This window comes from Gymnoscopelus braueri (genome assembly GCF_963280865.1).
Source record: "Gymnoscopelus braueri genome assembly, chromosome: 9".
Lineage (NCBI taxonomy): Eukaryota > Metazoa > Chordata > Actinopteri > Myctophiformes > Myctophidae > Gymnoscopelus > Gymnoscopelus braueri.
In genome coordinates this window covers 26,685,359-26,701,504 of record NC_137610.1, presented here as the reverse complement: position 1 = coordinate 26,701,504, position 16,146 = coordinate 26,685,359, and the positions used below count along the sequence as shown (strand labels likewise).

The 16,146-nt window shown below is 42.4% G+C and overlaps 2 protein-coding genes across 2 annotated transcripts in view; one reads left to right on the top strand and one right to left on the bottom strand.

Annotated features, from left to right (window-relative positions):
• Positions 1–16,146, top strand: part of pdcd2l (programmed cell death 2-like) — a 104,958-nt gene that overhangs the window by 48,683 nt on the left and 40,129 nt on the right. The gene's annotated exons all lie outside the window — the stretch shown is intronic.
• Positions 1,089–9,442, bottom strand: samtor (S-adenosylmethionine sensor upstream of mTORC1). The gene is made up of 5 exons (XM_080436859.1): positions 9,170–9,442; positions 5,045–5,186; positions 4,577–4,705; positions 3,670–3,784; positions 1,089–2,413 (listed from the first exon to the last, which is right to left on the bottom strand). The coding sequence occupies exons 1-5, from the start codon at positions 9,345–9,347 to the stop codon at positions 1,769–1,771; spliced, it is 1,209 nt and encodes a 402-aa protein (XP_080292985.1). The 5' UTR covers positions 9,348–9,442; the 3' UTR covers positions 1,089–1,768.

The following is a 16,146-nucleotide window of genomic DNA, read 5'->3' as shown; positions in this document are numbered from 1 at the left end:
AAGCACAATTAGAAACTGTTTATTATTTCTTTTGCACAGAATAGTAACACTAAAGCACTTGTAACAGTGCCAAACTGTAAAAAAGAAAAACTGTAGTGCAACAGAAAACAAAACATAAAATGTTCAGGAATCTAACTGCAAGGCTGACAGAAGCAAGCCTATAGACCTTGTTGTCAGTGGAACTGCGTTGCAAGTGAACAGATTTGGTCCAAGTTTATTGGCTGTCAGCTGTTGATATTCATATTGATATTGCATTTACTGCAACGGGAAATAAACTTGGACCCATTTAGAATGTTTATAAATGGATTTATAAACAGGTTCTCAACGTCTATTCCAGGTACCATCAGGGGTCCAAAATGGACTATTAATTAACTCTGTAATCGGTCTATAACTCAGAGAGAGTACAAATCTAACCAAATGGATCGTTACAGGTCTGCAACTCTGAGTGTAAGAATGGAACCAAATGGACCCTTACCCATTTCTTTACATCAAATCATCATCGATTGATTTACATCAGATTGGGGTCCGAGATTAAAATAATTTATCAAATGGGGGCCCAATACATATTAAGCTGGGGGTCCTTGAAATTACACTGTAAAATCCTCAGAGTTCAACTCCGAGAGTGTACAAATGGACCCATAAAGGGTCCATTTGACAAGTACACTTGAGTTACAGACCCGTAAGGCTCTATTTGGACCACTGGTGGTCCCCAGACGTTGAGAAACGCTGAAATGATGATCCCAGAGGGAAAACTCAGGTGTCAAAGAAGTGTGAAGAGGTCTATTAATGCCAGTCTTTCCATCTTCCTCTCTCCACTATGATCAAACTCTTGACAGACTTATCAGGTTTTTGTATTTTGGCTTTTTTTATGCTAAGAAACATCCCAACAATCTAGCTTATTCAACATTGAAGAAATAAGAGTACAGAGACCACTTTACTCGTTATCGAATGTTATCGAGCCGATTAGGAGATAGGAAGGAGTAAGTAGGGCCGACTCGACCCTCTGGAGCACATTCCGTTTTCCAACTCGTAAAAAACATAGCTATTTATTAAAATATATCTATCTTTGAAAGTGTACTGTGTGTGTGTGTGTGTGTGTGTGTGTGTGTGTGTGTGTGTGTGTGTGTGTGTGTGTGTGTGTGTGTGTGTGTGTGTGTGTGTGGATATGAGAAAATAATTGACGTCTGTAAACTTCTCTTTCACTCTGTGCAAACTGCATTGATTTCAGGGGTAGCGGGGTGAGAAATGGGGGGAAAGAAATGCAGCAGGTTAAATTTGGCAGCGCAGCAGTTGGGGGGGGTGGATAGTGAGTTCTCACTATCGCTCTGCCAGGGACTATGTATTTCTGCATTGACCGCAGTTTTCTATGTCTACTGATGTCTTAACTGTAATAAAAGAATATAATTAAGAATATATATATAAGAATATAATTTTGCTACTCACCGAAACAATGTCATTTTTATATTGACCGTGGTAGTCAATATAAAAATGGTATTTTATTTTGAGAATTTTACACAACAGGCTCTGAGAGGCTTCCCATCGCTGACAAAATGCTGTCAACACAAGAAAACCGCCTTTGTTTCGGTGAGTAGCGAAATTATATTCTTTATTTTTACTACAGTTTATACATCAATAGACACTGAAAACCGGGGTCAAAGCAAAAAGAATACAGTCCTTGGCAGAGCGTTAGAGAGAACTCTCCAACGCTAAGGACCAGAGCTAGGGGGGCACAGTTTAACTAGTTGGTACTAGTTCATTTTTTAATTTCCTAGCTCTGGAGGAGGATGGGGTCCTCCAGCTCGTGGAAGCCAGGCACTGAGCTGCTCTGGCTCTCTCCGGAGTCGGAGTCGTCGTAGGGCATTTCGGGCAGCTCGGCAAAGCCCCACGCCACCTGGTCGTCCTCCAAGTCGGAGCGCGGCGGCGGCTGCACGGGCACGTCGCTGTAGTCCTCCTCCTCCTCGTTGGAGCGGAAGTCCTGCGGGATGTAGAGCATCTCGGGGTAGTTGCGCGACACCAGGTCGCCGGTGGTGGCCGCCGACACCTTGCGGAAGGCGACCAGGTGCATGTGGGAGAACTTGACGTACTTGTAGCGCTTGAAGCCCAGCGACTCCACCGCCACGCGCCAGCTGCGCATCATGAGCGCGTGGCGGTTCTGGTGGGAGGAGTCGGGCGTGATGATGAGCAGCAGGCCGTGCAGCGCCAGCAGCTCGTGGGCCTTCTTGCAGCAGATCCAGCGCTGATATGGCGAGGGGAAGTAGGACAGTAGCAGGGAGAAGACCACCACGTGGAAGAGCTGTGCCGGCAGCGCATCGATGGGGCTGCGCAGGTGGCGGAGGAAGGCCTCCACCGCGTCGTCCGCCAGCTGGACGGGCTGCTGCAGCTGGAGGTTGAGGAAGTCACATTTGTACACGCTCTGGTGGGGGGGGGGGGGGGGGGGGGGGACAGGAAACACACATTAAACACGGCTACAGTTGGGATTTCGCCTGGGGGACTGCTCCTAATATGTCTATCCCCAACTTTAAACCTAACCGTAACCTCACAAAAACTATCCCTAAACCTCAAAACCACACGCATCCAAGGTCGAAACCCTCAGAAAAGAGGGAGACTCGGCTCCTGTTTGCATGCATTTGCATGGTTCTCCACAGTGTTTCCCATCCTGGGGCGCCACAGATCACGGGGGAGGGGGCTTCTCTGTTTGGAGGTAGTCCAAAAAGGTTGCATATAATCAGACCTTGGATTTTAGGTCATTATATTGTAAAAAATACTCTTAACTAAAAGTATCAAAAATAGTTAAAATTGCTGATCAACAAGCTCACAAGCTGTAGATCAGCTGTTTTCGCTACTCAGCGAACAAGAAGTATATGGGGCTGAAGTGGTTAACAGTTTGAAAAAGTGTGTGTGCGTGAGTGAGTGAGTGTGTTTCTGCATGTGTGCATGTGTGGTGGGTCTCAGCTCATTATAAGATGGTACAATTTCTGTCCACCTCTGTGTCTCAAAGGAGGGCTGTGGACAGTTCACAAACCTGTCTAACGGTGACATCGGTAGTTGGTCATTTCAAACAAGATTTCCAACTTCTTTCTTTTTACCAGGTTGCCAAACCTGGTCTATATCTACACTCGCTAGTCCTGAATTGTTTGCAAGTCCTGACTTTTGCGTGACTTTTTCCTTATTGGCTGGTCCTTTAGCCAATGAGGGCTCAATGTCCTCTCAGAATATGGGATCTAAAGACGACCCGCAATACCGTGTTCGGCCACAGTATGTATCTTTATGAACTGTGTCACTGTTCCTCATTTGGCCTTTCAACGTTGCCATGTTTAGTGAGAGAAATAAGCAACCATATGGGATCTAAAAACGTTGCCATGTTTAGTGAGAGAAATAACTTAGCAACCAGGTATAATATTTGTTTTAAATATCTTGTTTTTTATGCAAGAACAATGGCTTCTATTTTAGCACGTTAACTTTCCAGGAAGAGAAAGGCTGTTATAATGTCACTGGGAGGCAGGATTCTGACCGGTCCATAGCCCACTAATGAGACGCAGAGTGAGTAGACAGACGTGGTGCCATCTTACAATGAGCATTAGTGAGCACCAATTAATATGAAGATAAGGTTGAAAATGGGTGAAGTGCTCCTTACAATGCAGAAGAAATGGCTAAATTAATGTTAGATACCTCAACTGCAGGCACTATGTCAATGCCAACAGTAAGGAACTCATCGAACTTCAAGAAGGGGTTGAAGCAGCTTCCCACATCAAGCAGGCGCATTTTCCCCGGCTGGGATATTGAACTGCAACACAAAGCAGCACAAGATGATCTCAGAATTAGGGCTGCAACTATCCATTATCTTCTATGGAAACACAGAACCCGTGAAATACAGTATGTTAGATCATGGCACGGCATGGTTCACTTAGTTCTTGGTAGTGGGAAAGAGCCACAAGTTATTTGTGTTATTTAATTTAGTTAACTTTTAAAGTCTTTTGAAATAAATGTTGAATAGCTCTATATTCTGATAGTACTCATTGCTAGAGTGTTTGTTCTGTAACAGGAGTCCCCCTGTCTTTCCACCTCTTTAGTAAACAGAAAATGCATTTTCACATAAGGATACCAATTTGATCCAATCAGGAGAGGGAAATCACACAGTACTCATTGCTAGAGTGTTTGTTCTGTAACAGGAGTCCCCCTGTCTCTCCACATCTTTAGTAAAGACAAAATACATTTTTTCACATCAGGATACCAATTTATTCCAGTCAGGAGAGAGAAATCACACAGGATACAGATTAAATAAATGAAATTCGAAGTGATGACACAAAGAAGTGAGCAGACAAAATTGGAACTGGAACACTACAAAATTGAAGCTGATAAATGGGTACTCTCTCCTGGTTGCCTGAAATTGGCAGCCCACCTGAAAATGCATTTTCTATTTTTGAAAGAGCTGGAGAGACAGGGGGACTCCTGTTATTGAACAAACAGCCATTTCTACCCAAACATATCCCTTACCCTTACCCTACAGAGCAACACTGAACAACAACACAAAACAGAGAATATCTTGGTCAGAGTGCAGCCTCTAGCAGTAATTTACCCAGGGATGGTGCTGTGTGGCTGGGCACTAAAAGATGCCGTGGCCAAACCCATGGCAAGCTGGGCACTTTTCTCATCCTTCTCCAACATTCTTTTCATCCCACCGTCCAAGAAATATTCCTGACAAACACTGTGGAAGAAGAATCAAAACATATTTCTCACACCTCGCCGTTACATTGACATCAACATGTTACAAAAGTGATGCGTGAGTAGGGACGCCAGGGTTGAAAGTGGTTAAAAGTGTGTGGACAACAACGTGGAAATGATGATGGCATATGATTATTTATTTTTTCATTTCATCCAGTTGATTTTATACAGATGAATGGAGAGGATTAACGATTATGCTAAATAATGGCGGTGATCATGTAATACGGTAAACGGTATGTAATAACAGGCCTATGTGTGAGTAAGAATGCACCACCACTGAAATTGCAGAAAAAAAAGTCTCTTCCTTTGAAGTGAGTCATACCTGCGACACCATTCGATGCGTCCCTCTCCCTCACACTTTTTGGTCCAGTGGTTGTCGGCTAGATTCTTCATGGCCAGGGCATACTCACTAAGTGTCTGCTCATCCTCGCAATGCTCCCGCCAGATCTTGTCAAAATCACCCACTATGGAAAACAATAACATTATGAAATAGAGCATTCATTATAGAATCCAAAATAGACATAATTTCCATAAGTTGTACAACTAGACTAGTAGACTGTTATTTTTGTCTTCTGAAAACGAAGACATAAAACATTTAAAGACATAAAATGTTACGAGTTGGACTATCCTAGTATACTCAGCAAACAGCAAGGCTTTAGTACCTACTTGCTAATCGTGGTCATCCAATTTAGTGTAGAAGAATTTAAAGAGCTCCTCCTGGTAATCAGCTAAAAAAGCACAGGCTACGTACTGATGTTTCTGCACTACTTCAGCATTCCGTCAGTGACCATGCATCATCTGGCAGCAAGAGAAGTGGAATCATTTCCCCTCTTTGCCATTTCATGTTAGCAAAAATGTCCACGAAGAAAATTCCCTTCACCACCACATCTCGTTAGTTTGTTGTTCAGTCTCTGAGTTGCAAACGAAGGCCCACATGCTGATAAGGGAGAAATCCCATGACCACAAGGAAAACAGCTATATCAGATTTGCAGAACAACAAAAAGGGGTGGGAGTAAACAGCACAGTGCCCGGTCCGAGCATGACTGCTGGGATACAATGCCAAGCCTACAAGATCATGCTTTACTTATTAACCAATCATGAGGTCCTGCCAAAGGGACCGCTGCTCACTAGCGATCTTGTCTGAGGAGTGCATTCAACATTATCTGTTGTAAGCCATTAACTGTATCAAAGCAATGCATTTTTAAACAAATACATTACTATACTGTAAAAGTACTGCACTTGACAGTACACATCATGAACTTATGGGTTTCTACAGCTTGAAATTATTTTGCTTCTTGTTCATTTCTGTTGGGTCAAACAGGTTAGCAGTTAAGTGCAGTTACCACATCGTTTTGTTTTTGTTTACTCTTGAGATTTGAGAGTAGGGAAAAAGTGAAATGCATGTTTTTACTAGAAGGCGGTATTCTGAAATGAAAATCAACCAGTCTGTGAAGGCTTTTTAAAGGGGCACGGCATAAAAACAAAAACAAAGAGCAACTTAGCAACCAGTCCAGAACACCTAAATGATGCCATTTCTGTGGCACGCTGAAGACAGAGGAGGCATTACAACTACTAGGACGTATTAATCCTTTTGCTAATGATGACCAATTAACCAAACCATACAACTACTAATAGTTCTGTGGGTCATTTGGGGAGTAAGCTTTCATGCACATCCCTCCTACACAGACAGTCTCAATTAGGACTATATATTTCCTTAGACAGGCCAGTGTTCAATAGCAGTTTTACACACACAAGCAGTTCAGAATTAAAAAAAACTTATGTTGCTATATATCATTGCTGTCGAGCAAAAACCACTTATCTCCATATTTTCACTTTCATAAATGAATGCCCTACTTGATCATACTACAGCATCACACAAAATCATCAAAAGTAGCAGATCGACAACCTCGAAACGAGGCGTGAAACGATGCGTTTTGAGCTTGTAGATCTGCTACTTTTGAATTTGAAACCTGAAAAGTAACAGTTTTGGACATATGACTATTCCACCCGACAGAGACGATAGATATGGCTAAAATCTAAAATGACCCAGATGCTTTCCCGGTTTTAATGGGTTAATACAATCTAATTCATACAATTGGGGTGGTTGTATTTGGTCTCCCTGCTCTTCAGTCATTTAGATCCTGTCTGGTTAGACACGACTGCTTGACAAGTGTAACAAAAGTATATTTCTCCCCTGAGCAAGCCAAGCAGGCCATGGTCCATTAGCTGAGCTCAGTGGTAAAGATGTCAGCACTTGCGCAGGAGACCCGGATTCTGACCCAGGGTAAAACATGAAAGTTACAGTGTTCAGCTAGCTTTAAGGTCTTGTCATTTTGCCTCATTATGATCTAGGCATTGGTGGAAAAAAGAGTTAAGTCTAAAAATAATCCAAACTAAAGCAGAATTGGGTGATCGTCTCCACAGGTGGCATACATTACATTTGCCAAGTCTCTCCTAAACGCATCAGCCAGAACGTCAATATGCACTGTCATCACCTTCTACATTAACAATGAACAAAAGACCACTGTGTACAGTATCAGTGGTGGACAAACAAAGTACTCAACCCCAGTACTCAAAGTATAGAGATACGATAGGTGAAATACTACTCAACTGTCTACAACTGAAAGTTGCTCTGTCAAATTTGTACTTGGCGTTAAAGTAGAGGAGTACTTGCTTGCTTAGTTTACAAGCTTGTAGATCTGCAATGTTCACTGTATTTTGAAATATGGCTTAGTGGTTCATTCATATTGCACTTAAGTACAGTACAGTAAAAGTACGTAGTTACTGTCGACCACTGAAGATACCAAAGATGGCTGCTGTACCTTAACATATAACTGCTTTACTTAAAACCCATGAACAGTGTTTCTGTGAAAGATGAGTTATCCAAAGGAGTTATAATTTATGACGATTTAAGACCTGAAATTATAACCGGCAACATGTCTGCTAATGTATACAAACTCTTTTTTAAGAGGCTTACTTCTATTTGCCTTCTTCCAGGTAAAGAAAATCAGACACTGCCTTGGTATTTCAGTTCCGATTCAGTATTATAGGCCTACCTGAACCAGTCATGGCTTTTAGTTTGTTTTCTTCCATTGCAGTGAGTCTTATTCACTATTCTGTTGAGGTCCAGGTGTGCATGATACGGCCTAAATTGATTATATGAGCCTTCGTGTGTTGCACTGACTGCTGACCATGCAGCCTATTTGATAATGTGCTTCACAAATCAAATAGATTTTTATGTGTAGACTGACCTTTTCCCACACACACACTGAAACGAAACCAACTTTGGTTCTAAAATCGTTAACCACCAAACGGTGGATATATACTGGAAGTCCTGACAGGGCTGGTGTTTCAGTAAAGGTATTGGCTCAGGAAGGAAGAGAGAAACTGAAACAGGATTTATAATAATGAAAATGAAGCTGGGATGGATTCCCCAAACAGAGATTTCAACCTGCCCTGTGTAACCCAGTGTAGGCTACACTGCTGATACTATTAACATAAATAACTAGAACACTTGTACACATTTGTGTATTTGTAGACCCAGACAAATAATGGTCTGCCTTTATAGCAGTGGACCCTGGGGACCCTGGGGTCCTTGAGGGAGGTGGTTTAACCACTTTAGCCCTATTTTAAACTTCAGCTATTCAAAAATAGCCCAGCTAGTAGATCTGCTATTTTAGAAGAAGACAAATATTGAAAATCTTAGAAAGAAATTGGAAAATGTGGGGGTCCTTCCTAGCCTTGGATCAAGACTATCATAGATGTATTTTATCGACTCTGACTTTACATGCAAATGTCAAAATCGATCAAATACATGATAGTCTTGATCCAAGGCTATTGGGGTCCCTGTCCAGGACATGGACCCCAATAGCCTCGGATCAAGACTATCATGGGCTGTCCTGACACAAATATCAATTCGGGGCCCTGGGGGTCCTTGACATGTTTGAGAACAACTGCTTTTATTATTATAGCTAACGTTAACTCTGGTTTCGTTAGCTCCACAACAGCCACAGCACAGTGTTGCCATGTCAGCTTATTATAAGCTACTTGAGCTTATTTTTCTGTAAAGTTGCTTGTTTCTAAAGTGTAGTTGCTTATTTGGGCTCATTTCAAAAGTATAAGTTGCTTATTTGGGCGTGTTTCCTAATGTTGTTTAAACCAGTGGTTCTCAAACATTTTCATGTCAAGGACCCCCATATTAATATGTATTTGTAGACCCAACCGTCTAAATATGATATTTCATGTGGCTTTTCTTTTACTTGTTTTCATGGACCTAGTTGCTTATTTCTCTCGCAAAATGATGGTTTATAAAGTGCTCATGTGGCCTGATAATAGACGCTTTTTTTGGACTTGTTTTTCTAAACCTGGTTGCTTATTTCACTCGCAAGACCTGGCAACTCAGCCACAGGGCCAGGGAAGAAGAAGTCAGTCAATGTTTCATTCTCACCTTCTCTGTATTTCCTACGCAGTTTTCTGTGGACGTTCTTCACCACCCCGGACAGCTTGTCCTGCTCCTTCTTGCACGGCGGCGATGGGTTCTGGGTGGGAATGAGCACGTAGAAGAGCGGCTCAGGGCTGCTTGTTGTCTCCGTCTCCCCGGTCTCTACGTTGTTGGTGGGGTCCATGGCACTGCGACGAGCCGCTGCCTGCCTGGCCGCTGCTTGCTTCCCCTTTCCCCGCAGGCAGCTTCACTCACACACCGGTCGAGAAGAGAGCAACGACCAGTGCACAGTGTTGCCAGATGTTGTGAGAGAAACAAGCAACCAGGCCTATGAAAACAAGCCCAGAAGAAGCGAGCCATTTGAAAATAGCAGATATACAAGCAATCTTTTTTTTTTTTTTTAAAGAAAGTAAAAAAAAAAAAAAAAGTGGAATATTTTTGAAACATTTTAACAACACAAATCTGGTAGCCTGGCTGGGATCAATACCGTTTTCGGGTTTCTAATCTGGTCGGAGCGGAAATAACTTTACGTCATCCGGCGGCCGGAACACATGACCGGAACCTCCGGTGCCGTGCAACTCCAAAATGATTCCCCTAGAAATGTTTTTAGTTTGGTATAATAATGGTTTGGTATGTCCATAAAGCCCAAATAAGCAACTTAATTTTAGAAACAAGCCCAAAAAAAAACACAAACCGCAACTACCAATATTTACAAGCAACTTACCAGAAAAACAAGCCCAAAGTTGCTTATAATAAGCGGACATGGCAACACTAGACACCGGTAGAGAAGAGAGGAACCACCGGTGCACCTACAGCATTCGTACGACGGTGTCGCTGCTTCCCCAAAAAGAACAGATCTACAAGCTGACAACGCTTCGCAAAGCCAGGCAATGCGGGCATCACGACGCTTTGTTAGCTTGTAGATCTGTACTTTTTGGGCATGCGATACTCTCGAGCGACGGTGCACCACCAGCCAACAACGCCGCAGCGCAGCTGGTTATATTAGTTCTTCTTCAGAGAGCCAAAACAGAACTAACCTCGCTGTCTTTCCACCAGATCTACATGCTGACAACGCCTAGCGATATGACGTGCTATTAGCCTGTAGATCTGTTCCTTTGGCGGCGTTTTCGTGAAAACGGTGACCTGCCGAAATATGTGACCATCTTGTGGAATTCACACAATAATGCACAATACGTGGCCTAAAATAGTAAACACCACTAGGATTAACTATCTTAAGAAACAAACAGCAGTGATTTACGTTAGAACATTGACGTTATGTGAAGTCCACATAATCTATCTATCTATCTATCTATCTAATAATCTGGGGTAATATTACTCATGTAAAATGTCTAGCCTCAGGAGAGCCATAGTAGCAATGTAGGCTACATTGGGCGCGTTCGAAAATACAGCACTGAGCGCACTGGCCAATACAAACTAATAGGCGAGTGTGCTCCGGTGCGTAATTTCCGAACGCACCCATAGTGTCATCTAGTGGTTTCAAAAGGTCACACAATTCCCATTTCTAAAGCCCTTTATTGTGTCAGTCACCTGGATTAAAAACAGATAGCCTGCACAGTACTGCACCTAATCTAACACATTTAAAGTTGAATCAATAGGGCCTACAGGAAATTGTGGCATAATTACTTTAAGAGATGTGTGCTTGTTAGAAATTGATGAATATCAAGGTTCTAGATCATTGTTTCCCAAACAATGGGTACATTTTTGCGGTCATGGACCCATTTTCATGGGTAAAAAGCAAATAAAAAAAAATACGTTTCAAATGTTTTCTATTCATTCATTCATTTGTGTTAATTATTATTTCAGGGGGGGGGGACCATAAATTGAAAATAACTTATAAGAAATAGTGAAATAGTAGATCTATAAACTCAAGCTCCAGATTTATCTTTTTAAAGTTTGGGAACCCCTCTTCTAGATGCTTATTGTCACATACAAATAAAATAATATTTGAATGAAATCATTAATTATAATTCTATCCATATACAGTTTAGTAATGATGAGTTTGTCCCAAGTTTACTACACCTCTTGTTGCATATGCAATGAATTAATTTTCCAACTCGACATCCACCCTCCCATGTAGACCAGGTTCTCAAATCGCAGTTTAATATGCATTAGCCCACGGACCCCAATTTGATACTATTCTTTATCTCTGGAACCCCAATCTAGAATATAAAATCATCAGGGTTAATTTAACTCTGAGAGTGTACTAAATGGGTCCATTTGGTTCCTAACTATCCACGATTTAGCTAGTTAGGTAGAATACTTTATTGGCAAGCAATACAAAAAAAATCACCATTCAAAAACGCCAATGTGGATTTGTTACAAAAAAGCAGAAGTTTATTTCCTTTGTGGTTCACTATGAGACAATACAACACCCAACAGACTATTCAAGCAACCATAAAACACAAAAATAAATCCTAATACAATCTGTTTAGATTTTAGAACAATACTTATAGGACAAGCGACTTAACACCAAAATAGTGAGCCATCTGTAGCCAAGGGGCAGATCATCCAGGGGATGAGTTTATCTAAGTCCAATTAGTGCTAGCTGGGGGCCCCTGGAACACCCTCAAGGACCCCTGGGGGTCCCCGGACCCCACTATGAGAACCACTGCCATGTAGACCAGAAAAGTTATAAATCCCCTCTCCCTTTTAGTGCCAGTCAATCCTAAAAATAACAAGCACATGATGGTAGCTGCGTATTTAGGTTGACTAGATTTAGGGTCAGAGAAATAGCAGCTGATGTTACAGTGTGCAGTGAGTAACACACTGCTCAGATTAAGTGTCCTCTTGGGGACAGGATCTGTTTAATTACACCATGCTGATGAAATACTTCTGCAATGAGTCAGCATCATGTGAGAGATTATGTGTGCTTCTGCTGAGTATCGTTGAAGTCAGGCAGTCATGAGTGTTGCAACATAAGCAGCTGAAAACATCAAAGAGGCCCAAGTGCCAACTTTTATTTGAGGACGCAGAGTTAAAAAGGCCAATGTTTCGGACAGATACAACTGCCTTCTTCAGGGTATTAAGGACACAGTGCAAGTCATACATAAATATACAGATGACTTAGATAATCAATTACAGGTTCATCTATTGTTAACCAGTCACTCACTCATCCCATGGCCTAGGGGGCCGTAGGGGTGACATGGTGGATGCTTGGGCAGTCAGGGATCTCCAGCGCTCACGATCTTCTGCTGTGTGTAGCAGGGTTTGGAAGCTGCAGCCAGTCCATTCCTTGATGTTGTCCATCCAGGACTTTCTCTGCCTGCCTCTTCTCCGCTTCCCCTCCACTGTCCCCTGTAGGATGGTCTTTGACTGGGAGGTATGTCTTGTGACATGACCATACCAGGCCAGTTTGCAACGTTTTACTGTTGAGAGTAGGGGCTCCTGTTCTCCAGCATGGGTGCTGTCTAACTGTCTAACATAGTAATTTGTCCGGTATTCTTTATATGAAATATGTAGCATTCTTCTATAGCACTTGCTTTCAAAGGACTGTACCCTGCGCTCAGTGTCCGCTGTGAGTGTCCAGCTCTCACAGCCATAGAGTAGGGTGGAGAGTACAAGTGACTTGTAAAGTCTGACCTTCACTGAGAAGCTGATGGTGTTACTTTTCCAAATACTGGCCAGTCTCGTCATGGCTGATGTTGCAATGCCAATTCTTGCTTTTATCTCTTTTGTGGAGCTGCCATCTTCACTCACATAGTACCCGAGGTACTTAAAGTCCTTTACTTCCTCCAGCGTCTGCCCGTTCATTATGATCTTCGTTGGAGATACATGGTTGTGGCTGTTGACCAGGATCTTACTTTTCTCTGCACTTATCTACATGCCATATGCTCTCGCCGCCTCTTCCAGTCTGGTGGTGAGTTCTTGGAGTTCGGCCTCGCTTTTCCCCATGAGGTCGATGTCATCAGCGAAGCGGAGGTTGGAGATGGGTCTTCCTCCGATGGATATGGAGGTGTGGAATTCTTGGAGTGCTTCCTCCATGATGTTTTCCAGAAAGATGTTAAATAGGACAGGGGAGAGGAGACAGCCTTGACGTACACCAATAGATGATTTAAAAGGTTCTCCCATGCTGTTGTTTATGAGAACTGCACTGCTTGAGTCCGTGTAAAGGGCTTGGATGACCTGTATGATGTTATTGTTGAAGTTGTAGTTTCTGAGCACCTGCCATAACCCTTCATGCCAAACACGGTCAAAGGCTTTTTTGAAGTCAATGAAGTTGTGGTACAGGTCGTGCTGGTGCTGAAGGTGCTTCTCAATCAGTAGCCTGACATTTAAGATCTGTTCAGTATCACGCTGTAGCTGAGGCAACGGAGAGCTGTCTAATAAAAACACTCAATTATCATTTGGAATGTTGAGCAGGATTCATGCAGGTCATTTTGGAGTGTGTAAAATGTCAGGGGTAAAGGATAAGGATAATTCCTTTTAACAGGTCGTTCATGAAAGTCCTTGCGGTCTTGTTTCCAATGAGAACCTGTGAGCAATTGGGGTTAAGAGTCTTGCTCAGGGACAAATTTCATATCATCGGCACATATGCTGGGATAGTCTGGAATCGAACCTGGGGCAACCAGGGCCAGCTGGTTCCCTAGGCGGGCTCACTAACCACTCAGCGGTCAGCCAACATATAGTACTTCAGTGACACATGCATGGAATGAGTGCAGAGTTAACTATTACTATTGGTCAGCTGGTGTCTATAGTTGCTCTGACATTGAGACAGGACACAGGTTTTAATGTGAGGGCTGCCAGGAGGGCCTTTTGGAAAGGAGAGGAGAAAAATGAAAATCCACTTTATTGTCACATCACTGGTTTACAGCTGTAAAGAAGTGGGTGAAATTGTTTTTGCGTAAGCTCCATAATTGTTGTTATTTCAGAAAGTGAGAAAGTCCATTTTGAACCCTGTCAAGGAACTCTGAGGTTCCCTGGACCCCACTTTTAGAACCGCTGTTGTAGACCATCATTTTCTCTTTGAGCGTGTACTCCGGGTAGCAATATCAATGTGCATGTGCCCTGTTAACCATGCTGTTGTGCTCCTCTGGGGGGCTTAAAGTATACTGTACATAGTTTTGTGTCAAAAGGCAGCGATGATAATCCTCTCAGAGGACTCCCACAATCCCCTGGATAGTACTTGCAGCTGTGCAGCGATTAAACCACGTACGTCAACGTACGTCAAAACCTTATGCAAAGGGTTCAGTCCCGAGGGCTGGAGCTGTATCAAGTTTCTTCAGTAGCCTAAAATTCAGTGGTGGAAAGTAATTAAGTACATTTACTCAAGCACTGCACTTAAGTACAGTGTTGTGGTACTTTTACTTTACTTGAGTATGTCCATTAATGATTAAATGGACATACTGCCATTTATTTTCAGTGCTTTATACCTACATCTCAGAGGCAAATATTGCACTTTCTAATCCACTACAATTATTTGGTAGGTTTAGTTACTTGTTACTTTGCCGATAGATAATTAATAATTAATCAAATTAGGTAGGTTAAACACCACCACACTACTCCAGTGGCTGCTAACTGCTGGTATAGGCTATTGTTTTGTTATGTAAACACAAGGTAAAGTTACATAGAGAGTAGGCTACTTCCTCCACCAGTGTCATCTTAACAGGTGGTAAGTGCAAGCTGTCAGAAGAGACATCTACATGTAGAGGAGGAGTTGTTGTTCAGTGCTGCCAGTGTCATGTCAGAAATGTCCCTGCATTTTGGCCACGTCTCAGGGTTTGTCCTCCATTTGGCAAGAGTTTCCTCTTGGATCGCAGCCTGTCGTTATTTCCCAGAGAAAGTCACGGGACAGAAGGGGAGAGCAAAATCCCTAGGAACTATTTGGTGACGAAGAAGCCTGTTTTGTTCAGGTTTAAATCAGTAGTTAAACTCCAAAAGAAGATTGTTTTGCTTAAGTAAAAGTACAAATCTATTGGCATCAAAATATACTTACAGTAGCAGTACTTGAGTAAAGTACTTGATTAAATGTTCTTCAATACTTTTCACCACTGGTTTAAATATTGACTTTGTGGATGTGGACCTCACTTTGAAAACCACATTATACCTCAAGTAAACACCACAAACTGGAATGTTTGAATGTTGGGTTCATGTTCAAAATATTCAACCTGGCAAGTGTAAATCAGAAATACAATAGAAACTGTATTGTTGTACCAAATCCATGCTAAGCATCAGATAAGGATTCAGGTTTGTGAAGTGTTGTTGAGTTTCAGGGTATGACCCACCTGCCGTGCCACTGATAACATTCACTTCTGTAGTCCAAAGAGCTGATAGACAGACTGTCGCAAACTGATGTGTAATGCAACTTTAGCTGTTCAGTCATAGAGTTTGCACTGCAAGCATTTAAAACCACTTTCAACTTTGCTTTCTTATATTAAGCATGTAGGTTTTGGAGAAACCTAAAACCTGTTTTAATGCGCTAGACCAGTGGTTCTCAAATTATTTTCATGTCAAGGACCCCCAAATTAATTTGTATGGGGAAAAATTTATTTTATGGGGCCAAGTGATGTTTATGCTGTATATTTAACTAATGTTGCTGGGGACCCCCTCAAGGACCCCTGGGGGTCCCCAGACCCTACTTTGAGAAACACAGTGCTAGACCCTTAGGAGATGGATTGCTGAGGTGGAGCAAAACACCTGCCATATGTTCCCAGTACTTACCACACGACTTGCTGCACCCAAGCCTTGATACTCTTACACTGAGTTGGCGGTGCCATGCAGCATCAAACCCCAACACTTGTGGCCCGAAGGTGAGTTCTCTACTGACTGAGCTACCCAGACACAAGTGCTTCTTATATTGGGCATGTATCAGTGAAAATGTGAAAACATGTTCAAACAATTCAAAATGATTTCCCCCCCAAATTGTAAAAACTTACGATATAGCCAATCTACCACCTGTCACAACGCAACGTGTTGTGAGCTTGTAGAGCTGTTATTTTTGCTAGTATTTGTCATGGCACGATCTA

Bases quoted from the DNA above. Each gene is read 5' to 3' on its own strand.
- samtor (XM_080436859.1), bottom strand. From the start codon at position 9,347: ATGGACCCCACCAACAACGTAGAGACCGGGGAGACGGAGACAACAAGC. The intron at 4,706-5,044 runs GTATGACTCACT...CTTCTTCCACAG, and splicing joins CGCATCGAATGGTGTCGCAG to TGTTTGTCAGGAATATTTCT. The intron at 2,414-3,669 runs GTATCTAACATT...CCCCCCCACCAG, and splicing joins ACATAGTGCCTGCAGTTGAG to AGCGTGTACAAATGTGACTT.